The sequence below is a fragment of the Zonotrichia albicollis genome, chromosome 29 (assembly GCF_047830755.1).
Source record: "Zonotrichia albicollis isolate bZonAlb1 chromosome 29, bZonAlb1.hap1, whole genome shotgun sequence".
In the NCBI taxonomy this organism is placed as follows: domain Eukaryota; kingdom Metazoa; phylum Chordata; class Aves; order Passeriformes; family Passerellidae; genus Zonotrichia; species Zonotrichia albicollis.
In genome coordinates, this window is record NC_133847.1 from 3,491,570 (window position 1) to 3,516,633 (window position 25,064).

The following is a 25,064-nucleotide window of genomic DNA, read 5'->3' on the forward strand; positions in this document are numbered from 1 at the left end:
ACAGCACCGGGATTGAGCCGGAATTGAGCTGGGATTGAACTGGGAATGGGGCACAGCACCGGGATTGAACTGGGATTGAATAGGGGTTGTACCGGGATTGTCCCGGGAATGGGGCACAGCACCGGGATTGTACCAGAACTGAACCAGTATTGAACCAGGATTGTACCGGAATTGAACCAGGATTGAACCTGGAACAGGGCACAGCACCGGCCCTGCACTGGGCATGGGGCACCGGGCACGGCACAGGGGCAGAGCATGGGGCATGGATTTGGGAGTGGGGCATGGATTTAGGAATGAGGCAGGGATTTGGGAATGGGGCAGGGATTTGGGAATGGGGCATACCTGGAGTGGGGAGTGGCACCAAGCACGGGGCACTGCCCTGGGCACAGGTCCCTGGGGTGTGGGACACTGCTCCGGGCACTGGCACCACACTGGGACTGGTGCCTGAGCCAGGCTGGGTGCCAGCCTCCCAGTGCCACTGCAGGGCCACCTCCCCTCCCTCCCAGCTGTGCTGGCACCCCATTCATCCCCTGCCATCACCCCCAGAGCGGGCACTCTCTGCCCTGCACTCTCCAGTGCCACTGGACACCACACTCAGCGCAAGGGACGATTTTAATCCAACATAAAACTTCCCGAAGGTACGAACAGAGCCGGGCACTGGGCAGGAACACACAGTCCCCTCGGCTTTTAAGACATTTCCCACTTTAAAAATTCCTCTTCCCACCTTACCCACGCCACCAGTGTGCAGCCAAGCCCCCCATGCCACCGTGCCAGGGGGCAGGGGGTGCCCGGTGTCTCCCCAAAACCCCGCTGCCTTCCCAAGACCTTCCTACAGAGAGAGGAGGGAGAAGCAAAGGAAACACGGAGCAGCTCTGGTTGCTCATTTCTGGGGGGTTTAACAGCACCAGTTGAACGGGAGAAGCGGGATACGGAGCCTGGCACAAACCACACGTGCACAAAAGAATCCAACACGCAGCCCAAAAAAATCCACCGGGGTAACGGTGACACCTGATGGCAGCGGGGTTGGCAAACCAGGGATGTCCCCCTGTCACCAAACCACGGCAGGGGAGGGGAGGCCAGAACATGCATCAACAAATGGAAACGTTTATAGGCCAGAAAACGGTAGAAACGGGGGAGAAATGCTGGGTTGAGCTGTTGTTTGTTGGATAGAGAGCAATGAGGGGGGAAAGAAAGGGGTGAAATTCCCAAATAACAAGTGGAGCAGCACAGGTGCTCACTGGGTTAGGGCAATTTAAAAAAAAAAAAATTAAACTGGGATTTTCTAAGTGTATGTGCACTGACCTACCAACATCATGGGATTTTTGAAAGAGCAAAAACTGACCCTAAAAGTCCCATTGATATTCCCATCTGGGGAATGTCTCAGTTTTCCCCACCTGGAAGGGCCAAATGGAGGCTATAAAATCTCCAAATAAAATAATTAAATCCTTTTTATACCTCCTATAAGCTTATAAAATTATCCATATGTTCATCATCTGATGATCCATATGCAAAGAATATTTCCCCCCCCCCCCCCCGCATCCCAGCATTTCGGGGATGTTGCTGTGGATTTGGGGTTTTGTTTTAATTTTAAATATTAGAGTTATGGGGTTCTTAGGAGAGTTGGAGTGTTTCCAGCTAGAACTGGAGTTTAAAAGTAGGGAAAAGCAAGTGGGTTAGAAAACAGTGGGCTGGGAGACGCACGGGAAAGGCTGGGACTCCCAGAGCTGGGTTGGCCCCTGCGACAGTCCTGCACTGCCCGTTTAGCTTATAAAAAGTAATAAATTAATTAAGGAATATTTGCATCGAGTCCTTTTCTGTACACAGAGGTTGGGGCCCAGCTGGGGAAACGCCGCTGCCGGAAAAGCTCCTGCGTCTCTATAAAAATATGAGCATCTTTCAGGGAGTACAAAAAGCCTTCCAGGGGGGCGAAGTGCCGGGGCACAGCCGGCCCGGCCAGGGTCCAGAGTGGCTCCGGGGACATTTTTCTCATGGATGTGTCGCACAGAACGGGGTGCTGGGGATGCTGCAGGGAGCCTGAGCCATCCCTGGTGCCTGCATGGGGCTCAGGCGTGCTTGGCCCCGCTCCACACGCCCCGGGGAGCCGGGAGATGAGCCCTTGTTTGCTCCTGGCCCTGTGCTGGCACCTGCCAGTGGCTGGGTGAGCCCTGCCCGCAGTTCTGCTGCTGCTGCTGCTGCTGGGAGCCACGGTCCCGGTGCTCACACCCATCCCACCACGGCAAGGAGATGATGCTGCTGCTGGGCTGCTCCGTGCTGCTGATGGGGTAGGAGCCCTGGCACTCCCACTCGGGCACCGCCGGATCCTGCTCGTCGCTCTCCGAGCCCTGCACCGCGATCTGCGGCACCGTGCCGGGCTTCAGCTTCGGCAGCAGCTCCGCACCGGCCGTGCCCTGCCCTTCCTCGCTCTTGCCACCATCTTCACCTCCTGCCGCCGTCTCCTGCTCGTCAAAGCTCACTTCTTGCACCGCCTCTTGCTTCTTGAACGAGTCCCTGCGCTCCGACAGGTTCAGCCGCCGCATCACCACCATCTCCTGGTCCCGCTCGTGCCGCTCGGCCAGCCGGGAGCTGCCGGGGTGGTACCCGTGCTCCCCGGGGTAGGACAGCGCGTCCCCCTCGGCGATGGCCTCCCCATCCAGCGAGGACATCATCTCCAGGCCCAGCTTGCGGCCGCCGGTTTTCTTCTCGGCCAGGATGGTGACGATCTTCTCGGCCGACTGGACGCGCTTGAGCAGGGGGGAGCGGGGGCAGTCGGCGCTGCGGGGCCGGGAGCTCTGCCGGACGATGGTGGGGGGGGACAGGGTCTTGCCCTGGAAGGAATGGGGCGTTTTGGGGTACCCGTGGAGCGGAGACGGGGAGCGCTGCGGGGAAGGCGGGCGCTGGGCCGAGGAAGGGGTGCAGGCCAGGGGCGAGGGGGGGATGCTGCTGGTGGATTTGCGTCGTCCCACTTTGTAGCGCGGCCCACCCAGTTTGGGGGCCAGCCCGTGCAGGGAGCTGGGGCGCACGTGGCCGGCGGGTGACGTTGGGGTGCTGGAGGAGGGAGAGGTGCTCTGAGGGGACACAGCATCTGCCGTACAAAGAGAAAAGGTCACTGTAGGGATGGAGGGACGCGGCCTCCCCGAGGGACACGCAGCATCCTGCCCTGCCCCGAGCCAATATCCCCCCCCGGGGTACCTGAGGGCAGGTCGGGAGCGGGGCTGCGGCACGGCGTGGTGGGACCCGGGGACAGGCTGTGCGTGGGGGACTCCGGGAGGCTCTCGCTGGAGGACAGGGAGTGGTGGAGACCGGAGGAGAAGCTGCGGCTGGTGTGCAGCACCGACGACTGCTTGGAGATCTTCTTGAAAAGGGATTTTCTCCTGCTGTGGGGATAGGAATAATTTGGCTTCTCCTTAAAGCTGTTAGTTGCAAGTCTGCTGACCTTGTGGCAGCAGGACCAGACCCCACTGGACACCCTGATATGGCAAATCCCCAGCATCCAACCCAGTGTTGGCAGAACCAGACTCCCCTGGACACCCTGATATGGCAGATCCAGAGCATTCCACCAGTACCCCACATAGTGGGATAAATGCCATTTTGTCCCAGTTTTACCTACCTGTCTTGGCCATCCCTTTTCCTGCTCTTTTTACTCCTCCGTGCCATCCTTGTCTTGGAGCTGTTTTTCCTTGCAGGACCGATTTTAATGGACGTGTTTTCCAGGGCAGTGGTCCGCAGGGCCACTTTATTCCCACTCTGGGGGATGGAAAAAAAATCTTTGCAGCACCAGATCTGAGCCAGCTCCTGCCTCAGCTGCCAATGATGAATTGATTTCCTGGGAGAGCAGAGTGGCTCTGGTCACCCACCTTCAGCAGCAGCTCCACCACGTCCCGATGGACCAAACCCAGCACGGACTCTCCGTTGACGTGTGTGATGAGATCTCCTGCCCTCAGCCCGGCCTCCTGCGCAGGGCTCCCCTCTTCCACGCTCTACAACACAAACAGAGCGGTTTGATTTGGATCTCAGCTCCCTCCTGGGGTTTAAAGCACCGCCAGACCCCAGGGCACGTACCCAGACCATGTGGTGGACGGTGTAGACGTCGCTGTCGCCCATGTAGACGCGGATGGCGCGCAGGGTGAAGCCGTACTTCTTCCCCGAGCTGTGGATGATGATGGGTGGCCGCAGGCTGGCGATGGCCAGGGAGGAGTCTCGGCTCGGGGAGGAGTCCCGGGAAGAGGGGTTGGACGAGAGGGAGTGAGGGGAGATGGGGCTCATCAGGGCGCTGCCACCAAAGTCATCTGCAAGCAGAAGGAGCCACCTCAGTCCGGCAAAACCACCTGGCAGTGGCCATCCAGCAGGGTGAATCAGCCAGCACACAGACCTGAGGTGATGATGAGGGACAGGGCTGAGACGGAGGCAGATTTGGGCACACGGCTGCCCAGGGAGGCTCTCTGCCTGTCGGGCACATCCTTCTGGGTGCTGAGCCGACGGCCCCCGCTGGGCTCCAGGCTCCGCGGGGTCGAGTTCTTGGTGCCGGTGCTGTTGCTCCGCAGGCGGATGCGGTTCAGGCTCACCAGATCAGCTGCATGGAGGGGAGGAGGGAGGGTTTGGGGATGTGGAGAAGCCACCCCGTGTCCTGCAATGTTGCAGTGTGATGTATTAGCCTGTCTCAGTATCCCGGTTCTTTACCCAGGTGTGCCAATAACCCCTCCCTTGCCTCTGCTAAGTGCTGTCCGTCAATCTTAACATTCCAGCAAGGGCATCGTGTGATTGGCAGAGTTCCAAAGATGCCTCTCAGCCTTGGGGGACATTGGGCCATCCAATGTCATTTGTCCCCTGAGACTTCCCCTTTCTTACCTGGTTGGTGGGATCCCTACCCCTTCCCTCCCCCTCTCCCTGGGGTTAAAAAGACACAGCAACCACACAGCTTTCATTCTGTTGGAGCTGTTGCTGCATTCAGAGGTCTGTGGGCCAGGAATAAAGCTCTGGATCCAAACCCTTCAGCAGAATCAGACTCTTTTTCCTTCACTTCGCCTAAAGCCTTTCTGCCAGAGGTAAACCTGAGTTCCTGCATGCCTGGACTTGTCCCAAGTACCAGCTGCAGCATCCAGCTCAGCCAAAGGTGTCTCTGAGGTGAAAACACCACAGCTGCCACCCTTGGTCAAGCAGCAAGAGCCAGACCAGCCCAGGCACGTCCCATCTGGCTATATTGGGATTTAATTCCAATATATTGGCGCCCAACGTGAGGCAGCTCCATCCTGGGGATGGATCAGTCAGGGAAGAGACCCTTGAGGTGGCACCCTCACTTTTGTTGCAATATCCAGCCAGCCAAACGTGTCTCTGAGGTGAAACCACCTCAGCTGCCGCCCTTGGTCAAGCAGCAAGAGCCAGACCAGCCCAGGCACATTCTATCTGGCAATATTGGGATTTAATTCCATACTGCAGGACCCTGGTTGTCCCCAGAGATCCCCACGCTGCCCGCAGCCTACTCACCAGATAACGCCGACTGCTTCACCGCGCCGCCAGTCCCCGCGTCCGAGTCTCCCACCACAAACTTGGGTCTCTCTGGCTTGGATGCCACACAAGGGCTCTCATCCTCCGAGGAGAAGGCAAACTTGGGCATGGTGTCCAGGCTGAGGGTGCTGGGCAATGCTGTGGGGCTGCGGCTCCGCTCGTGCCGGGAGCTGGAGCTGCCGGACGTCCAGGAGCGCAGGCTGTGGGGAAGAGCAGGAGGGCTCAGGATAACCCAGGGTGGGCAAGGCAGATGGCACCGAGCCACTGCAGCACCCCCAGGACATATCCCCCTGACCCCTCAGAAATAACCAAACCCTTCAGTGCCATCACAAACCCGTGGTGTCAGCACAAACTCTTGATCCCAGCACAAACCCTCAGTGTTGGTGCAAACCCTTGGTCCCGGCACAAACCCTTGGTCCTGACACAAACCCTCAGTGCTGATGCAAACCCTTGGTCCCGGCACAAACCCTTGGTGCTGGCACAAGCCCTGGGCACTGTCAGGAGCCCACCCCATCAGTGCAGCCCCCCTGGCCACTCACCGGGGCTCGGTGCCCGCTGGCCTGCTCCTGTCCTCATCCCCCGAGTGCCGGTCCCACCGCTCCTCCTTGTCATCGCAGTGACTCCGGTCAGAGGACGAGAGGCTCAGGGTGGAGTTGACCGCCAGGAATTCTGAGCTGCTGTAGACCTGAGAGGGAGAGGAGCCATCAGCAAGGAACAGAAATTTGGGAGTTTGGGTGCTGTGGTGTCAGCTAAGACGGCGATGCTCGGCACAGCCACGCTGTTTGTGGTGCCACAGCATTTGGGATGCTGCAGGAGGGGCTGGAGCACCTTGCTGAAGCGGTGGGAGCAGGAGGAGAACTGCCCAATCTCCACTGATGATTCCTCATCGTTGGTTTCCTCATCCTCTGAGTCCAAGTGACGATACCTCTCAGAGCGGGCTGAAAGCAAGAGGGGAAGGGATGTCACCCTGCCTGCAGCCAGAGGGGAAGGGATGTCACCCTGCCTGAAACACCCCATATGCTGCCTGCAGCAGGGCCCCAAAGGGTGACAGCCCAGCCCCAAACCCCAGGGGAGTTCTGGGGGATGAAGCAGGTAAGGGTGAGCAGCCTGCAAAGAGGATTGTATCTCTTTTGTGATTTGGGTTGAAAAGCGACCAGCTTCACCCAGCAGATTTTCATGCCCTGTGGGAGCATCCAAAGTGCAGCTGGGATAATGGATTGGCAGAGGTGGAAGAAGGATGGATTTGGCCTCACTGTCAAAGTAGCTGGTGTCATCCTCCGACTCCAGCTGGGGGATGAACTCGGCCTTCTGCCGCAGCAGCCCGTTCCAGTCCAGATGGAGGAAGAAGGAATGGTGCTTCACCTCGTGTGCACCTCCTGCCAGGCAGAGAAACCCACGTCAGGGGCATGGGGCAAGACCCAGAGTGCTCCCACTGCCACCCTAAACAGCACAGTCTGCCCTCCACACAGAGCAAACAGCTTAAAAAAGATAGACAGGAGCCTTGTGAAGCAGGACACTTCCTCTGAGCACCCTCAGCATGGCAGGACATGCTTTGGACTCAAAGCCATATCAATTTGATGGGAAACAAGGTGCCCCTAAGGGGGCTGCCATGCTTACCAGTGCCCAGGCGCTCGAGGGGACACTGCCTCAGCAACCGTGTGATCAGGTCCTGGGCATCTGCAGGGAGAGCCTCGTCCCCTTCTGGCCACATAATTTCATCTGCAAGGAAACAGGAAAAGAGGGTTGGGGTGGCTGGAAGGGTTTGGACACTTCTGGGCAGCAGGAAAGTCTCCCAGGAGCTGCAGCAGGGGAAGGGCTCTCCCAAAGTGGGGAGTCAAAGCTTGAGGAGCCTCCTCGCTGCTCAGCGAGGGTGACAGGAAGGAATGGAGCTTCCCACGTGTTAAAGGAGGATCCTTGGCTGTTGGGAGCACAAATGTGTCCCTGGCACTCACCACTGATGACCTGCCCGAAGAGCTCCTCAGGGGTGTCTCCGAAGAAGGGGACACAGCCCACCAGGAACTCGTAGAGGATGATGCCCATGGCCCACCAGTCCACGGGCTTCCCATAGCCCTGGATGAGGATGACTTCAGGGGCAATGTACTCCGGAGTGCCACACACCTGTGAGGGAAGCAGGGGCTCACACCTCTGCAGTGACTTTTGCAACAAATCCTGAGGTTATCAGGGATGGCAGGTCAGCCACGTGGAGCAGGACCTCGTACCTGCTTGTCCATGAACTCTCGCGTGTCCTTCTCCATGTGCCCTTCGTAGAGGTTCGTGGTCATGTTCATCAGGCCAATCTTTGACAGACCAAAGTCTGTCAGCTTTATGTGGCCCATGGAGGTGATGAGCAAACTGCAGGAGAAAACAGACACCCCACAATGCTGCTGGTTGCTTCTGGGGAGACCTGAGATGGACCAGCTGCACCCCAGGGCCTCTGGTCCTGATGCAACAGCACAGAACCAGTCTCTGAGGAACAAAACCCATTCCGCCCTTCCCTCTTGGCTTTCCCTTCCCCATTCAAAGCCCCACCCTTGCTCAGAGCTGCCCCAAAGGCTCACTTGTCAGGTTTGAGGTCCCGGTGGACGATGCCGTAGTTGTGGAGATACTCCAGGGCAAGAACGGTCTCGGCAAAGTACATCTTGGCCATGTCCACGGGCAGGGGGCCCATGTTCTTCAGCAGCGTGGCACAGTCCCCCCCTGTGGGGACACGGGGGGCTCAGGGAAGGCAGCGAGCTCAGCAGGACCAGCAGGCTCCCAGCCAGCCCCTCTGAGCAGCTGATCCCCTGGCACGGGGCACAAATACTCCCATCGGTGACCATGGTCACCACCTTCATCAAGGAGATCAGGATCACAAAATCATCTCCCTGTGCTTTCCTGGAGCACAGCAGGGTAGGAGATGTCCAGATGGTGTCCTTGATGCTCAGGCTTTGATATCCTCCCCTGCTCCCTGCACCACCCAGCCCCGAGCTCTGCTCTCACCTTCCACATACTCCATGACCATGCAGAGGTGCCGCTTGGTCTCGAAGGAGCAGAACATGCTGACCACAAAGGGGTTCTCAGCAAAGGTGAGGATGTCCCTCTCCACAAACACCTGCTGGATCTGGTTCCTCAGGATGAGGTTCTGCTTGTTGATTTTCTTCAGGGCAAAGCGCTGCCGCGTCTCCCTGTGCCTCACCAGGTACACGGCCCTGGAGGAACAGCCGGACCTCAACACACATCCTCCAGCCACCACTCGGTGGGGCATGGACAAAGAAAGGCTTTGGAGTCATTTACAGATGGAGACAACTGATAGGAGCTCCCCAACTCACCCGTAAGCCCCATTGCTGATCAGCTTGATGGTCTCAAAGTCCCCCTCGCAGGGCTTCCTCCGTGGCACGGGGATTGAAGGCTGGCTCTGAGGAACACACAGGTTTTTAATGAAGGAGGAATTCACCCAGCACCATCATGTACCACTTCCAAAAGCTTCTTTCTGCCAGAGCCCTCCCCACTGTCAAACCCCAAAGCAGAAGCCTGAGATGGTCTGCAGATCGAGCCCACTCTGAGCTCTGTCCACTCAAGAAGCCAAATGAGGGACTGTGAGATCTTCCCCCTGAGTACATCAATCGCCCCTGGGGACAATCCAAAATGAACAGCTCCCAGTCTAGGACAGCTGCCAGGAGCTCTGGTGTGGGGTGAGGTGGGAGGAAGCTGGAAGCAGCAGGTGGGACCACGCTCACCTCACAGGTGTCATCGTTCTCCGGTGTGATGGTGTTCCCGCTGTCGAAGTGATCCAGCTGCCCCATTTCTGCAGATCACAGGGGTGGTTTTCACTTTCCTCATGCTCAACACCCACCAAAATCACCCCCTGCCCAACCACTCTCCCCCCAAACCCAAGGACCCCATGGGGATTTGGCCACATGCTTTGCTTGAACTATCCTATGGAGAAATTCAGGTCATGACGTTAAGAGGTTCAACACAAGGTTAAACATTTATATAATTCTTTTTTTTTTTTTTTTTGATAGTCATTCCTGCGTTCTCCAGGGATTATGATTCACCCCCCAGGGCCATGGATTAAGTGTTTTTGAGCTTAATCTGCTTTGCTGAACGTGTTGGAAGCAATAATAAGGGATGTGGGGCTGCCCAGAAGGACTTGGCCATCGTCCTGGTCCTGCTGTGACCTCCCTGCCATGACACCAGCTCAGCCCTGCAGGTCTCCCTGACACCCCCCAGTGCTCAGTTGGGATCACCAGTGGCCAAACTGGGAGTCCACATCCTCCTGCAGACTTCAGAGTGGTTCCTTACCCTCCAGTGGGTCCTTGACGAGCCCCAGCTGGCTGATGATGTATCTGGGAATATCAGTCTTTATTCCCTGTCCAACTTTGGCATGTCCTTCTGCAGCTTCCAGGAGATGGTAAAACTCCTCTGGGTCGAACTCCTGGATGGGGAAAACCAAGCACAGTTGAGGAGAGAGATTTTGCAAAGTTAAATTATCACTCTAAGCCTTGCAGGTGACACCTGTGACTGGGGACAGGCCCCGGATGCATCATTCCCCAGGTCAAGGGTGATGGAAAAACAAAAATGCAGCTCTGTGAGTTGGCCTTGGAAGGAAAACTAATGGAGATGAAAATTTCATCAGGAACCACAGCACAAGGTCATTGCTTTAGAAATTGAGCAAATCAACCAAAAAGAAAAACCAAAAAACCTGAAAACCACAGAGTCACAGAATGGTTTGGGTCGGAAGGGAACTTAAAGATAATCTCATTCCAACCCCCTGCCATGGGCAGGGACACCTTCCACCATTCCAGGTTGCTCCAAGCCCCATCCAACCTGGCCTTGGACACTTCCAGAGATCCAGGGGCATCCTGGAGGCTTTGCCTCCTCTCTGGGCTGGCATAGACCATGAAAGACAAGACAGGAGCCTCCATGTCTTACCAGGCACTCCAGAAGTCGCGCAGGCCGGGAGATGATGATCAGCAGCTTCCTCACCAGCTGATCAATGAACTTCACCTCCTCGCTCTCAGAACGCTCCTGAGCCTGTTGGGAGTGGAGACAGAATCCAGGTGTCTCTTGGTGGCCTCACCAGGTGGCACCAGACAGGGAACTGCCCTGTACTCACGTCTCGGAGCATCTTCTCCAGCTTCTCCTGCAGCTCCATGAAGTAGCGGGAGGTGATGAGAGCTCCCTGGGACTTGGCCAGGCAGTCTCGGGCCAGCTCGATGATCTGGTGGTGGATGAAGCCCAGCACCCCATCAGCCAGGGGCAGGGTGCTGCTCGGGGAGAAGTTGGTGATGGTGTCCTGCAGGCGCTCCTCCATCTGGGCTGTGGCCTGCAAGGTGGAGAGGATGGTGATGGCCAGGAACACACGTCCCCATGCCATGGGTTTGGCCAGCCAGGATCTCATCCTGCTTCCTGGACTGTGTTTGACCATTCAGGATCTCATCCTACCACCTCCTGTACTGGATTTTATCAGTCAGGACCTCATCCTACCACATCCTGCACTTGGTTTGGCCAGGCAGGATCTCATCCTACCACCTCCTGCATTTGATTTGACCATCCAGGATTTCATCTTACTTCCTGGACTGTGTTTGGCCAGCCAGGATCGCTACTCACCACGTCCTGCACTGGGTCTTATCAGTCAGGATTTCACTCTACCACCTCCTGCATTTGATTTGACCATCTAGAATCTCATCCCACCTCCTGCACTGGGTTTGGCCATCCAGAATCTCATCCCACCACCTCCTGCAGCTCAAATATCCACATGCACATCAAGGCCTCCACCTGGGAACCAGCTTCCAACAGACTGCAAAAGCTCCACCAAAGTCTCCAGAGCCCTGTGCCTGCTTGTGTGGATAACAAACCCCAGGTTTGTTGTGTCTCCAGGGTCCCCAACACCCCCCATGATCTACCCATGCATTCCACACACCCACAGGGAGGTGAAGGCTCTGCCAGGATGCCATGGAGGCACCAACACGCTCATCCCTCAAGTCCTGGCTGTTACCTTGGGGAACCTCTCCTTGTAGACATGGTTCATCATCACCACCTCATTGTCAAACGTTCCACTCGTCCGTCCAGGGCTGCAGAGGGAGGAGAAGGGCGGCATTACGAGGGTCAGGTCATTCACATCAGTGCAAATGGTCACTGCCCCTGGAGAGCAATTTGGTCTCTCCTCCTAAATCCTGGCTCCAAGTGGTGAAAACTCATCCAAGTGGAGCCACCCAGCCTTGGGCCAGCACTTTCAGCAGCATCCAAGATACTGGAGGTCCCTGGGATGTGGTCTAGGGAAGCTTAACCAGCTCCCCAAACACAAGTCACTTGGAAATCCAGAACTGAGAGGTTCTGGATGTTCCATCATCCCCTCAGCTTTGAAGAGCTCATCCTTCCAGGGCTGCAGAGGGAGGAGAAGGGCGGCATTACGAGGGTCAGGTCATTCACAGCTGTGCAAATGGTCACTGCCCCTGGAGAGCAATTTGGTCTCTCCTCCTAAATCCTGGCTCCAAGTGGTGAAAACTCATCCAAGTGGAGCCACCAGCCTTGGGCCAGCACTCCCAGGCACTGGAGGTCCCTGGGATGTGGTCTAGAGAGGCTTAATCAGGTCCCCAAACACAAGTCACATGGAAATCCAGAACTGAGAGGTTCTGGATGTTCCACCATCCCCTCAGCTTTCAAGAACGAGCTCATCTTTCCCTTCCTCTGGATCCCACAATTTCTTGCCATTGTTACCATTTTTGCAGCTCACCAGCAAACAAAAAAACCAACCAAACCTCCTGGTGGACAGAGCAACCTTCATTAAACACAGTTTTCCTCCTTCCCTCACCCAACACTGCCCCTCCCAGGGCTCTGCCTGGTGATCCCGTTATGCAAAGCAAGTCACAGGAGCAGCCAGCAACTCATTAACCACTATAAAATAATAAATGTTGTGATTAAAACCAGCCCCAGCCCTGCCCCAGCCTGTGCTGTGCCAACTGCAGAACTGGCATCTCCTGGGTGAAAATCTCACCACCTACAAACCCCTGTCAGATAATTAATCTGATTTTAATGAAATTTCAGCCAGCAACACACAGGGCTGTGGCTCTGCCTCTGGTAGCAAAGAGGGTCGGGAGATTTTTCAGAGGGAAAAGAGGATTTAACCAAATTTAACCAAAAAAACCCAATTTAACAAAAAAAAAATTCAAAATTAAAATAACTCAGAAGGGCAGGGTTTACATTTTCCATTTCAGGGGAGGCTGCTGCCTTGCTTAACAGACACCTGTGTTTCAAAGCAAGCCAGCCTTGTCCTGGGAGCTGTGTCCCACCTGAGGCTGTGGGACTGTGGGTGCAGATAATTCAGATATGATAATTCAGATATGATAATTCAGATATTCAGATATGATAACTCAGAAGGACAGGGTTTACATTTTCCATTCCAGGGGGGGCTCCTGCCTTCCTTAGCAGACTCCTGTGTTTCAAACCAAGCCAGCCTTGCCCTGGGAGCTCTGTCCCACGTGAGGCTGCAGGATTGTGGGTGCAGATAATTCAGATATGATAATCTGATATGATAATTCAGATATGATCATTCAGAGGGGCAGGGTTTACATTTTCCATTTCAGGGGGGGCTCCTGCCTTTCTTAGCAGACACCTGCAACAACCTGTGTTTCAAAGCAAGCCAGCCTTGTCCTGGGACCTGTGTCCCACCTGAGGTTACAGGTGCAGATAATTCAGATATCTGATATGACAATTCAGATATGATCACTCAGAGGGACAGGGTTTACATTTTCCATTCCAGGGGAGGCTGCTGCCTTTCTTAGCAGACACCTGTGTTTCAAACCAAGCCAGCCTTGTCCTGGGAGCTGTGTCCCACCTGAGGCTCTGTGATCATGGGTGCAGATAATTCAGATATCTGATATGATAATTCAGATATTCAGAGGACGCGGTTTACATTTTCCATTCCAGGGGAGGCTGCTGCTTTCCTTAGCAGACCCCTGTGTTTCAAAGCAAGCCAGCCCTGTCCTGGGAGCTGTGTCCCACCTGAGGCTGCGGGATCGTGGGCGCAGGCAGGGCGAGTGCCGGCCCTCCTCGTCCGTGACGCTCTCCGTACTGCGGAAATGCTTAGAAAGGAAATGCAGCTCGTCGGGGGTGGGCTGGTACGGCAGCTGGTGCAGGCGCTCCTGGGAGGATGAAGATGACTGGGGACAGAGAGAGAGACAGGGAGGAAGGAGATCAGTGATGGGGCTGTGCTTCCCAGCAGTGAGGGAAATCTCTGAGGAGGCTGGGATACTGACAGGCAGTGCATGGGGTGGGTTTGGGGGTGTGGAATGGGGACAGGAGCAGGCTGGGGAGGTCTGCACTGCTCAGTGCCAGCCCAAAATCCTCCATTCTCCCACTCAAAGCTCCACTGAGCCCCAATCCTTGTAACTCCAGCATCCCAGGCAGCTCAGTCCTGTCACACCCAGGGATGCTGTAACTCCCAGGGATGCTCTGATGCTCAGGGATGCTCTAACTCCCAGGATTGCTCTGATATCCTGGCATGCTGTGACCCCAGGAACACTGTAACTCTAGGACACAGTAACTCCCAAGAATGCTCTTATACCCAGGGATGCTGTAATTTTCAGGGATGCTGTAATTCCCAGGGATGCTCTGATGTCCAGGGATACTTTGATGCCCAGGGATGCTCAGATCTCCTGGGATGCTGTAACACCAGGGATACTCTGATGCCCAGGAACACTGTAACCCTAGCACACAGTAACTCCCAGGGATGCTGTAACTCTCAGGGATGCTCTGATGCCCAGGGATGTTGTAACCCCAGGAACATTGTAACCCTAGGGCAGGGTAACTGCCAGGAACACTGCAAACCTAGGGCACAGTAACTCCCAGACATACTGTAACCGCAGGGATGAAGTTAACCCAGAGATGCTCTAATGGGACACCATAACCCCCAGGGTTGCTGCAAGCCCACAGCCAAGCCTTATGTGTTTCTCAAAAGCTCATTTGGGAAGCAGGATGCAGCTAAAGCACGTGGCCCTTTAGAACCCAGCACCGTGGAGCTTTGGAGGCATTTCACCAAAAATCAGAGGGGTTTAGGATCTTATCATCTGCTAGCATGAGAAAGCAAATGTTACCGAGACCGTGGAGCTGGGGGTGTTGGTCCCATAGCCAGAGGAGGGTAACGAAGCCAGTGACCACCTTCTGCCATCAGCCCTGCCAGAGCAAACACAGCAATCACACACAGGGGAAAAAACCCAACATCGAAATGCAAATCAACAACAGCAGAGCCAAAAACCAGGGAACAGAACACAGGGGTGTTTTGAGGAATAAAGCCCTGAACTCTCTGCTCAGAATGGACTGAGATGGGGTGAAATAAGGGGTTTGCAGGTCAGGGGGGCTGAAAGGACTGAGATGGGGTGAAATAAGGGGTTTGCAGGTGAAGGGGCTGTTGCAGGGACAGTGGCAGACAGCAGGGTCAGAGCTGAGACTCCACTGAATCCATTTCACACAGGGAAAAAAAAAAAAAAAGCCTGCAAGAGTCTGATTTGTAATTAGAGCAAAATTCAGCCCGCTGGGAGTTTTCTTGGTGAGAAACTGGGATTCCCAAAGACTCATCCTGAGAGTTTGAACAAAGCTGGTCTGCACTAATACGGTCATGCAGATCGTGTGCACTGCCGTGAATGATGTGGCTAGAAGGGTTAAAAGTAGGGCTCAGGTGTTTAGGTAGGATGATTTAGTCTTTTGAGTAGAATCCTGCTAGAAATGATGTTCCTATTAGGGCAAGGTTGCCCATGGTAAGGCATGCAGTAGTTGTGGGTAGTATCTTTTGGAGTCCTCCTATTTTTCAGATATCTTGTTCACCATTTAGGCCATGAATGATGGAGCCTGAGCACAGGAAGAGCATGGCTTTGAAGAATGTGTGAGTTGAGATGTGAAGGAAGGCTAGTTCAGAGAAGTTTAGTCCAAATGTAACTATTATTAACCCTAGTTGAAGTGGAGAAGGCAATGATCGTTTTAATGTCATTTTGGGTAAGGGCGCATGTGGCTGCAAATAGTGTGGACAGGGCCCCCAGGCATAGGCATAGGGTGAGGGCAGGGTCACTGTGAAGAGACAGAGCTGGGGCTCCATTGAATCCATTTCACACAGGGAAAAAAAAAAAAAAAAAAGCCTGCAATAGTCTGATTTTTAATTAGAGCAAAATTCAGCCTGCTGGGAGTTTTCTCAGTGACAAACTGGGATTCCCAAAGACTCATCCTGAGACAGCAGGCGCCGGGGAGCAGAGCCTGCCCATAAACAGGAAGGGAACTGCTCATACGCAGGCAAATGCTTCCTCTTGGAGATGTTTCCAAGGGATGGGGACACATCCAGGTCAGGACAAGGCCCTTCACCTCCCACTGCCATTTCCCTTGTGGGGTCAAGGACAGCAGGAGCTGGCAGGGAGCCACATGCAGCTCCAGCAAACTCCTAACCCCACAGCCTGGCTGTTCCCTCTGGTACAAGTGTGCAAACCAGCAGAGCCTCAGGCTTGTTTCCAGTGACAATCGATGGCTTAAAATCAGCCACCCGCCTTCCATGTGTAATTAATTAATTAGTTAAACAGAGGAGGGCATACAGCAGATCTGCCTCTGTGGAGATCTGGATGAGAGATCCCTGGACATCTTGTGAAAATCCAGCAGGAGTTTGAGATAGGACTAAACACCCAGCCATGGGAACAGAGATACTTCTGCTCCCAGAGCTGCAGGGAGCACAGTCCTGGTGCAAAATTCCCCACACAGGGATGCAAATAAAGAATCACAGAGTCCCAGATGGGCTTGCATTGGAAAGGACCTCAAAGAACCAGTCCCACTCCCTGCCATCTGTAGAATCACCTTCCACTCCACCAGATTGCTCCAAGCCCTGCCCAGCTTGGCCTTGAACACTTAGAAAAGAAGGTCCCTGATGATGTGGAGCAGACACCTCCCCAAAATGCAGCCCATGCCCATCCCTGGTACTTGCCTGTCAGTCCGAGGAGCATGGCTGGGGTGGCGGGAGGAACATGGCAGAGGAAACAGCACCAGGCCAGAAAGCAGGCAGAAGAAAAGCAAAAACAAAGGCAAAACGAGTCACTTGAGATCAACAGAACAGTTCCCTGGAGGGGGAATGATCTTTACAGTGAATATTCACTGCTCTGGGGCTGGGAGCTCACCTGCGAGCGAAGGGGAAGTTGATGGAGGTGCTGGCAGAGAAGTTCCGTGGGCTGTCCAAGGGGCTGCTCCCAGCTGCAGGGAGAAAAGGGGAAAATTCATCCCAAAACCCACCCCAGGACCATGTCCACAGTGCTTCAGGCTGCTCCTTCAGGGGAAAGTGTTTAAAGCACTTCCCAACCCTGGAAAAGGCACCTGGAGCCAGCCCACTGCTGCTAACAAGGTGCTGAAGCCCTGCACCTTGTTAGTTTTAGGATATTTGGGTAATTTTGGGAGATGCTGGATCATCCACTGGGATAATCCCTTACCTGTTGGCACGGAGAGAGGGGAGAGAGGCCGTGAGAGGGTCGGAGAGGGGGTGCCCACCACTAAACTCTTCCTGTTGCTGCTTCGGCAACTGGAGAAGAAAGAGAGGGAATTAATTTAGGAAATTTTAAAAATTTAGGGAATCCATGACAGCCAGAGCTGGATGGGCTCAGGCACATAAATAAATATCTGCTTGCACATGAATTTCTGTGCCAGGGAACACTGCTGCTGTCACCCCACTGATTACAGATCTCCTGCCACAGGGAAGATCCACCCCAGGCCCAGGGCTGCTGCTGGAGATGGACACACAGGGCTATTTTTAACAAAGAACTGTCCCAACAAGGTCCCACTTCTGGTTTTGGCTCACTGGGGAGGGCAGAGGAAGGAGGCTCCTTGGGCAAGAGCCCCAGGCAGGAATAGAAAAAGGGATGTAAAAGGAGGAAGCAGTGGAAATGCCCAGCAGCCACAGCCTGACCTCTCCAGTGCATGGAAAATGCCCCCAGTTCCCATAAATCCCCCTGCCCTTGGTGGCCCCCATGTCACAGCAGAGAGGACAGCCCCAGGGTCACCAGGAATTTGTGGGAATTTTGCCCCTGTCTGGCAGCAGGAGGGAGCCACGAGCACCAGCACCAGGTGAAAAGCAGCACCAGCACCTGACACCCCAAAACTCCCCAAAAATCCCATCCTGGCATCGCAGCCCAGCATCTCTGCAAGGCCACATCCACAAGTGCTGGATCCTCACATCCCCATCTCCATTCCCACCCTCCCAGCTCACAGGGTTTCCATCCTCACAGGGATTTTGGTTTTCCTTTCCTTTCAGCCCTGAGTCTTGCCTTGCAAGAGCCTCTAAAATTCCCACTGCTGCTCCCCACTCTTGTGCCCCACTCCCACATTTCAAGCACTATGGGCTCATTTAAGTTCTCCTCCACTCTGCCAAGAGGAAGCTGCAAATATCCACAGCCCAGAGCAGAGGCTCAGGCACGAGGAGGAGCCTCCCCTTCCCCTCCTTCCGCTTCCTCAGGCTGCAGACTCCTCAAAGACACCGAGTTTCCTCACCCAGCTGGGAACAGGAACCCACAGAGATGCTGCTGATTAAAGGGCAGCTTTTAACATCACCCCATGGCCACAAACAGCCACAGCAGCCAGGGGTGAGATGGAACAGAGGGCATTCTCCATGGATCCCAAAAACAGGAGGGAGTGACAGGGGCAGCCAGGGAGTAAAGGACAGTGACTCACAACAGGCGCCAACAGGTGGGTGTGCAGGACACTGATGGACAGGCAAGGTGGTCAGAGCTCCAGACAGATGGACAGAGGTCCACACAGATGGACAGAGCTCCAAATGCATGGACAGAGCTCCAAATGCATGGACAGAGCTCCAGACACATGGACAGAGCTCCGCACATGTGGACAAAACTCCAGACACATGGACAGAGCTCTACACAGATGGACAGAGCTCCACACAGATGGACAGAGCTCCAGACATGTGCACAGAACTCCAAACATGTGGACAGAGCTCCAGACACACAGACAGAGCTCTGCATGCATGGACAGAGCTGCACACACATGGACAGAGCTGCACACACATGGACAGAGCTCCAGACACATGGACAGAGCTCCCCACAGTTGGACAAAGCTCCAGATCTGACATCCAGCACCCCTCTCCTCCCTCTGACATCTCTCCCCTGCAGGGCTCCTCCTGCTCAGGTTTTAGTGGAGATAAACCCAGGAGCCCCAAACTCTTTTGAAGGTCTTGGCTACCAAGGAAGGTCCTTGGGGCCACCCAAACCCTTCCTCTGCACCAGGATGGGGGGTCTCTGGGTGTCCCCCAGGACACACATCCTGTGACTGCTCTGAGCTCACCTGGAGCTGCAGTGACCATGGAGGGCTCAGAGGTTCCCTCTCAGCACCTGGGCTGAGCTGAGATGTTGGGGGGAGACAGAACCTTCCCCTCCCTATTTCCCCCTTCCTGGAATCACAGAATCCCAGAATGGTTGGGGCTAGGAGGGGACTTTGAGATCACTTCATCCTGCCATGGGCAGGGATGCCTGCCACCATCCCAGGCTGCTCCCAGCCCTGTCCAGCCTGGCCTTGGGCACTGCCAGGGATCCAGGGGCAGCCCCAGCTGCTCTGGGCACCCTGTGCCAGGGCCTGCCCACCCTCCCAGAGAACAATTCCTCCCCAACACCCCATCTAACCCTGCTCTCCTTCCTGCTTTCAGTGTTTCATTTTCTCACTTAAACACAGGCCTGAACCCCAAGCAGAGCTGCAAACTCTCAGCCAGAACCCACAGCCTCAGCCCCGTGTGCTGGATGGGAAACTGAGGCAGGGTGAGCAGCCCTGCCCCGGCACCGCAGGGGCACAGGAAGAGGTTTAGGAGCCAGGAGGGCTCCAAGAGCTCTGACACTGCAGAGGGGACAGCCTGGGGGGTGAGGGGCTCACCTCTCCTGCCTGGCTTTCATTTTGGAAGTGAAAACAAACCTTTAGTGGAGGCAGTTCCCGTCAGGGTGACACAGAGCGCGGCCGGCGTTTCCTGTTTCCGCGCTCCACCCTCGCTCCCACAACCATCCTGCGCCTCTGTCACCCCCCCTGCGCCTGACACATCATCTCCAGCTGCTTCCCATCCCTCCAGCACGGAAACCTCGGCCTACAAACCAGCCCTGGGGCACAGACAGCTGCTGGGGCTGCTGCCCGCTCTGCCTCCATCACCTCGCTGCACGTTTGGGACCAAAAATGGAGTGGAAAATCGCTGTCAGCATCGCTCAGGCTGAGGCTGCCTTGGCCCTGGCGCTGCTGCTGCCATCCAGAAGTTGTTTCAGGGGGTGTGGAAAGTGTGTGACAGCCTGTGTGACCCCAAAGGCTGGGGTAAAATCGTGTGTCAGACATTGGGAGGAGGAACGGGCACTGCAGCAGCGCCATGGGATGTGCAGGGGCAGGGGATGGAGCAGAACCTGGCAGCTCCTCTGGGTCCCAGAATACCCTGAAGTGGGAAGGGATCCACAAGGATCATCCAGCTCAGCTCCTGGCTCTGTACAGACACCATGCTGGGCCTGAGGGTGCTGTCCAAGCACTCCCTGAGCTGGGGCTGGTGCCCTGAGCAGCTCCTGGGATGCTCTGCACACACAACACTCAGCTGGCACAGGATCTGGGAGAGCAGGGATGGGTGGCTCGGGGCCAGGGCTGTGGAACACTGAGGGTGAGGCAGGGAAAAGCACAAAGGAGTTGCAGTTCCTGCTGATTTCCTGAGGGATCTGTCCCTAAAATTTGCCAAGACATCTGAGTGCCATGGGGCAAATGTGCCGGGCACTGCGGGCAGGGGAATCTGAAGCGGAAAAGAACCAGTTTGGGACAAAGTGGGTGTAGGGTAGAGTGAGCAGGGAGGGGTCTGATGGTGATAAGCAGTGCTGTCCAAGCTCTCCCTGAACTGGGGCTGGTGCCCTGAGCAGCTCCTGGGATGCTCTGCACACACAACGCTCAGCAGAGGCTGGCACAGGCTCTGCCAGGAGCTGGGCAAGCAGGGATGGGTGGCTTGGGGCCAGGGCTGTGCAACACCGAGGGCCAGGCAGGGAAAAGCACAAAGGGGCTATCGTTCCCACTAATTTCCTGAGGGATCTCTCCCTAAACTTGCCAGGACATCAGAGAGCCATGGGGCAGATGTGCCGGGCACTGCGGGCAGGGGAATCTGAGGTAGAAAAGAACCAGTTTGGAACAAAGTGGGTGCAGGGTGGAGTGAGCAGGGAGGGGTCTGACGGTGATAAGCATTGCTGTCCAAGCTCTCCCTGAGCTGGGGCTGGTACCATGAGCAGCTCCTGGGATGCTCTGCACACACAGCGCTCAGCAGAGGCTGGCACAGGCTCTGCCATGATCTGGGCGAGCAGGGATGGGTGGCTCAGGGCCAGGGCTGTGGAACATCAAGGGCCAGGCAGGGAAAAGCACAAAGGGGCTGCAGTTTCTGCTGATTTCCCAAAGGATATGTCCCTAAAACTTGCCAGGACACCTGAGTGCCGTGGGGACACTGCAGGCAGGGGAATCCAAGGCAGAAAAGAACCAGTTTGGGACAAAGTGGGTGCGGGGTGGAGGGAGCAGGGCGGGGTCTGACAGTGATAAGGGAGCAGGCACAATCTCAAAGGGCAGAGCAGGCTCTGCTCCTGCTGCGTGACCGAGAGCACGTGTCTGTGCTCCCAGCTCCTTTCCCTGCTGGCTCCATACCCCGCAACAGCTCCAGTGTGGAGCTGGAGATTTGGGGAAGTGCCATGGATCACCATGTCCTGGAAAAGAAATTGCTTTCCAGTGGGATAAATTCATGTTTAACTTCGAAACTTGCTGAAGCAAGCAGCTGCATCCAAAGTTTCTTCATGACATTTGTCCTCCATGACTTGTGTCAATGCTGAACTCTGCTGCCTCCAGGAATGGGGCTGGGACAGGGCTGGAATGGAGCTGGGGTGAGAACCAGGGTCTGGACAGAGAAATGGAACATGCTGGATGGCAAAGACCCTACCACACCCTCATCCCATCCCAGCATAAACCACTGCGGGTGCTCCTATGAACCCACCCTGGAGCACCAAGCAACACCCAAGAGCAAAATCCTAAATCCTCAGAGGGTATCACAGGGTAACAAGTTGGGTGTGTGTTGGGGGAAGATGAAACAGGAAAGCCTTATAAATATGATTGCCTGGCAAAAGATTTTGAGAATATGGAAACTGAAAGCGAGATTGAAATGAAAGCAAGCTTTGAGATCCCTTAGTTACTGAATGAGAAAACAATGGTGTGGCTGACTGAATTGGTTAGTGAGAATCAGAATATTCAACACAGAAGATGATTTATTGTATTGGAACGGGAACTTTGCTCTCTTACATTTCTATGCTCTTACCCCTTTTACTCTCTCACCCTCTCATCCTCTCTACCCCTCTCTCCTCTCAGGCCTGCTCCAAGCTGTGGTTGCAGCTCCCAGCAGGGCCCTGCACCCAGGCCCTTTGCAATAAACCCCAAATTCCAAGGCCAGAAGAAGATTTATTGTATTGTAACAGGAACCTCACCATCTGATCCTCTCTTTTACTCTCTCATTCTCTCTTTACCACTCTCTTTATCTCTCTCTCCCTCTTTGGGGCCTGCTCTGAGCTATGGCTGCAGCTCCCAGCAGGGCCCTGCACCCAGGCCCTTTGCAATAAACCCCAAGTTCCAGACCTGGATGCAGAGATCTCTTGTCCATCCTGACCATCCTACAGGTATAGAATTATTTATTTCTTTGCACTGCACAAAAAGCCTCAAGAACCTGCCCAGCACCCTGAGGTGCATCCCTGCCCGTCCCTGCTCCGCGGGTTCCGGGTGCTGGGGAGGGAATTGTACCTGTTAGCTTTGCTGGGCCGTGCTCCTGTGCTGGTTGAGGTGAGAACAGCCATCCATGGAGAAGGAGAACCCTGTCAGCATCCTCTGCCCTGCACTGGCCATCTCCACATCCCCCACGGGAAATTAGGATCCCTCAAAACCTCTTAATCTCACTAAATAACATCATATGCTTTCTGTTAAATAGGCCAGAGCGCTCCTCACCGTGGATTCTAGGAATACCAATGAAAGAAGAGCAAATCCTCTGCCCTTCACGAGAATTACAGCCTCATCATGCTCAGCTGGAGACAGATGACTGCCTAGATCATCTTTCCAATTACACATCTCCCCCTGAGCCCCCCCATCTTGGCCATCCCAGCTTGGAAAACCCCATCCAACATTTTTTCTTAATTATTAAAGGCCCTTTTTGGCTGTCTTCATGCACTGGGAGCAGGAATTCCCACAGCCCAGGTGAGCCTGGGATGGGATGGGATGGATACCTTTGCTAAGCAACCGTGCTGCTTTGTGCCAGCTCACGGTGACACTGAGAGACAGCAACAATGGGAACCTCTCTGCTCTGCCCCCGCACCCATCAAACCCCTCAGCACACAAAGCCTCGCCAGGGTTTGATGCCTGGCCCACCTGCAGCACCCCAAACCTGCTGGGGGCAGCTCGCAGCCTCCACCACCCACACCTGGGGGGCTCAGAGGGTGCTCTGCACCTCCTGTCCCCCTCCTTGGGGACCAGCCTGCCTGGGTCAGGCCTGGTTTGAAGCTGGGGAGATGGGGCAGCCCCACTGCCTCCCATTAATGCACCCCATTAATGCACTCCCCAGCCCTGATAACAAAGGGGGTCGGAGTTCTGGACCCTTCCCACTCTTCCAGACCCCTCACCCTGTCTGGGGCCATGTGCCACATGGGATCCATCCCATCAGCAGTGTCCACCCTGGCACAGGGGATCACAAGGGTCCTCCCTCTAACAGCCCTGCCAAGCCCACACACACAAAGGATGGGCACAGAGCACCCCAAAACATCCCATGGAACCCTAAACCCCACATCCCCTGTGGCATTGGGGTCCCAACCAACCCACCCTGCCACACTGGGGAACTGGAGGGTGTTACCTCACTGCTCATCACCCCCCAAAAAGATGCAGCTGTGATGCACAGCCCCTCCAAACTCCCCAGTGCTGAGAGCCCCCCAAAAACCACACACCCTCGTGCACACCCTGGTGCCCACCTCCCCCTGCATTGCTGCCCCTCCCCAACCAAGCATCCCACCATGCACACAGACCCCCCTAAAGCACACACCCCATTGTTCCTCCCAGGTGCTAAAACACCACCCCAAACCCCACACATGGCCTCCTCCACACCATACACTGTGCTCCATCCCCCAAAAACACACATCCCCCGTGTGGGGACCCCCAAACCCACAGCCCCCACCGTGTGGGGACCCCCAAACCCACACACCACGTGTGCAAAGACACATGCCCACATCCCCCCCCACCAAGTCACGAACACCGGTGCCCACCCTCCATGCACGGTGGCGTGTCCTGTGCCCCTCAAATCACGAACCCCGGTGCATCCACCCCCTCAAACTACGCACCCCAATCACCCCCTCTGAATCCCCCCCAAACCATGGTCCCCGATCACCCCCCCAAAACCACGGACCTCGGTGCATCCCCTGCTGAACCCCCCCAAAGTGTGGACCCCAGTCCCTTCCAGTGAACCCCCCTCAAACCACGGACCCTGATCACCCCCTTTCAAATCCCCCCCAAACCACGGACCCCGATCACCCCCCCAAACCATGGACCCCAGTGCATCCCTCGCTGAAGCCCCCCAAACCACAGACCCCAATCACCTCCGCTGAACCCCACCAAACCATGGATCCTGGTGCATCCCCCAGTGAGCCCCCCCAAACCACGGACCGCAGTGCATCCCCTGCTGAACCCCCCCCAAATCATGGATCTGATCACCCCCTCTGAACACCCCCAAACCACGGACCCCGATCATCCCCTCTGAAATCCTCCAAACCACGGACCCTACTACATCCCCCTCTGAACCCCCCAAAACCATGGATCCCGGTGCAGCCCCTCTGAACCCCCCAAACCACACACCCTGATCACCCCCTCTGAAACCCCCCCCAAACCATGGACCCCGATCAGCCCCCCAAAACCACGGACCCCAGTGCATCCCCTCTGAACCCCCCCAAACCACGGACCCGATCCCCCTCGCTGAACCCCCCCCCACCAAAACCACGGACCCCGCTGCATCCCCCCCACCAAACCACGGCCCCGGCTCCGCTCCCGCCCCGATCCCCTGCCCCCGGTGCCCTCCCCCGGTGCCGGTTGTGCCGCCGGTACCTCTTGGAGCGCTGCAGGAGGGCTCCGGCCGCCCGCTGGCCCCGGTAACCGGGCGGGGCGGCTCCCCAGCAGCTCGGGTCCGACATTGCCGCCCCTCCCGGTACCGAGCGGCTCCCCCAGTACCCAGCGGCTCCCCCGGCACCCAGCGGCTCCCCCGGTACCGAGCGGCGCCCCGGCACCGAGCGGCTCCCCCCGGGACCGTGCGGGGCCCGGAGCGGGGCCGGGAGCGGGGCCGGGAGCGGGGCCGGAGCGGGGCCGGGCTCCCGCCGCTCCCGCCGCTGCCGCCGCCGCCGCCGCCTCCCGCTGCCGCCTCCCGCCCCTTCCCGCCCGGCGGCGACGGGGTTACCATGGAAACGGGCAGCGCCCCGAAACGGGGTCGGGGTTGCCATGGAGATGGGGGGATCACCCCCCAAAAAGGGACAGGAAGTGGGGGTGGGGGGGGTTAGCACGGGAAG

General features: G+C 56.1%; 1 protein-coding gene across 8 annotated transcripts in view; it reads right to left on the minus strand.

Moving 5' to 3' along the window:
• Positions 1–594: 594 nt before the first annotated feature.
• Positions 595–25,064, minus strand: part of MAST3 (microtubule associated serine/threonine kinase 3) — a 31,257-nt gene continuing 6,787 nt past the window's right edge. For 3 of the 8 annotated variants that reach the window (XM_074528915.1, XM_074528918.1, XM_074528917.1), the window contains 26 exons: positions 16,935–17,023; positions 16,629–16,701; positions 16,439–16,459; positions 14,577–14,655; positions 13,486–13,643; positions 11,480–11,555; positions 10,598–10,807; positions 10,414–10,515; positions 9,784–9,916; positions 9,219–9,286; positions 8,811–8,896; positions 8,482–8,690; positions 8,061–8,199; positions 7,722–7,854; positions 7,455–7,620; positions 7,120–7,221; positions 6,756–6,878; positions 6,331–6,440; positions 6,042–6,187; positions 5,482–5,702; positions 4,370–4,570; positions 4,060–4,286; positions 3,855–3,977; positions 3,608–3,744; positions 3,190–3,374; positions 595–3,082 (listed from right to left, as the gene is read on the minus strand). In XM_074528915.1, coding sequence (XP_074385016.1) covers positions 2,064–3,082; positions 3,190–3,374; positions 3,608–3,744; positions 3,855–3,977; positions 4,060–4,286; positions 4,370–4,570; positions 5,482–5,702; positions 6,042–6,187; positions 6,331–6,440; positions 6,756–6,878; positions 7,120–7,221; positions 7,455–7,620; positions 7,722–7,854; positions 8,061–8,199; positions 8,482–8,690; positions 8,811–8,896; positions 9,219–9,286; positions 9,784–9,916; positions 10,414–10,515; positions 10,598–10,807; positions 11,480–11,555; positions 13,486–13,643; positions 14,577–14,655; positions 16,439–16,459; positions 16,629–16,701; positions 16,935–17,023 — 4,336 coding nt within the window. In that variant the 3' untranslated portion in view covers positions 595–2,063. Of the gene's footprint in view, positions 3,083–3,189; positions 3,375–3,607; positions 3,745–3,854; positions 3,978–4,059; positions 4,287–4,369; positions 4,571–5,481; positions 5,703–6,041; positions 6,188–6,330; positions 6,441–6,755; positions 6,879–7,119; positions 7,222–7,454; positions 7,621–7,721; positions 7,855–8,060; positions 8,200–8,481; positions 8,691–8,810; positions 8,897–9,218; positions 9,287–9,783; positions 9,917–10,413; positions 10,516–10,597; positions 10,808–11,479; positions 11,556–13,485; positions 13,644–14,576; positions 14,656–16,438; positions 16,460–16,628; positions 16,702–16,934; positions 17,024–24,609; positions 24,911–25,064 lie in introns of those variants that run through there. The other 5 variants (XM_074528916.1, XM_074528920.1, XM_074528914.1 and 2 more) reach the window with 4 other exon arrangements.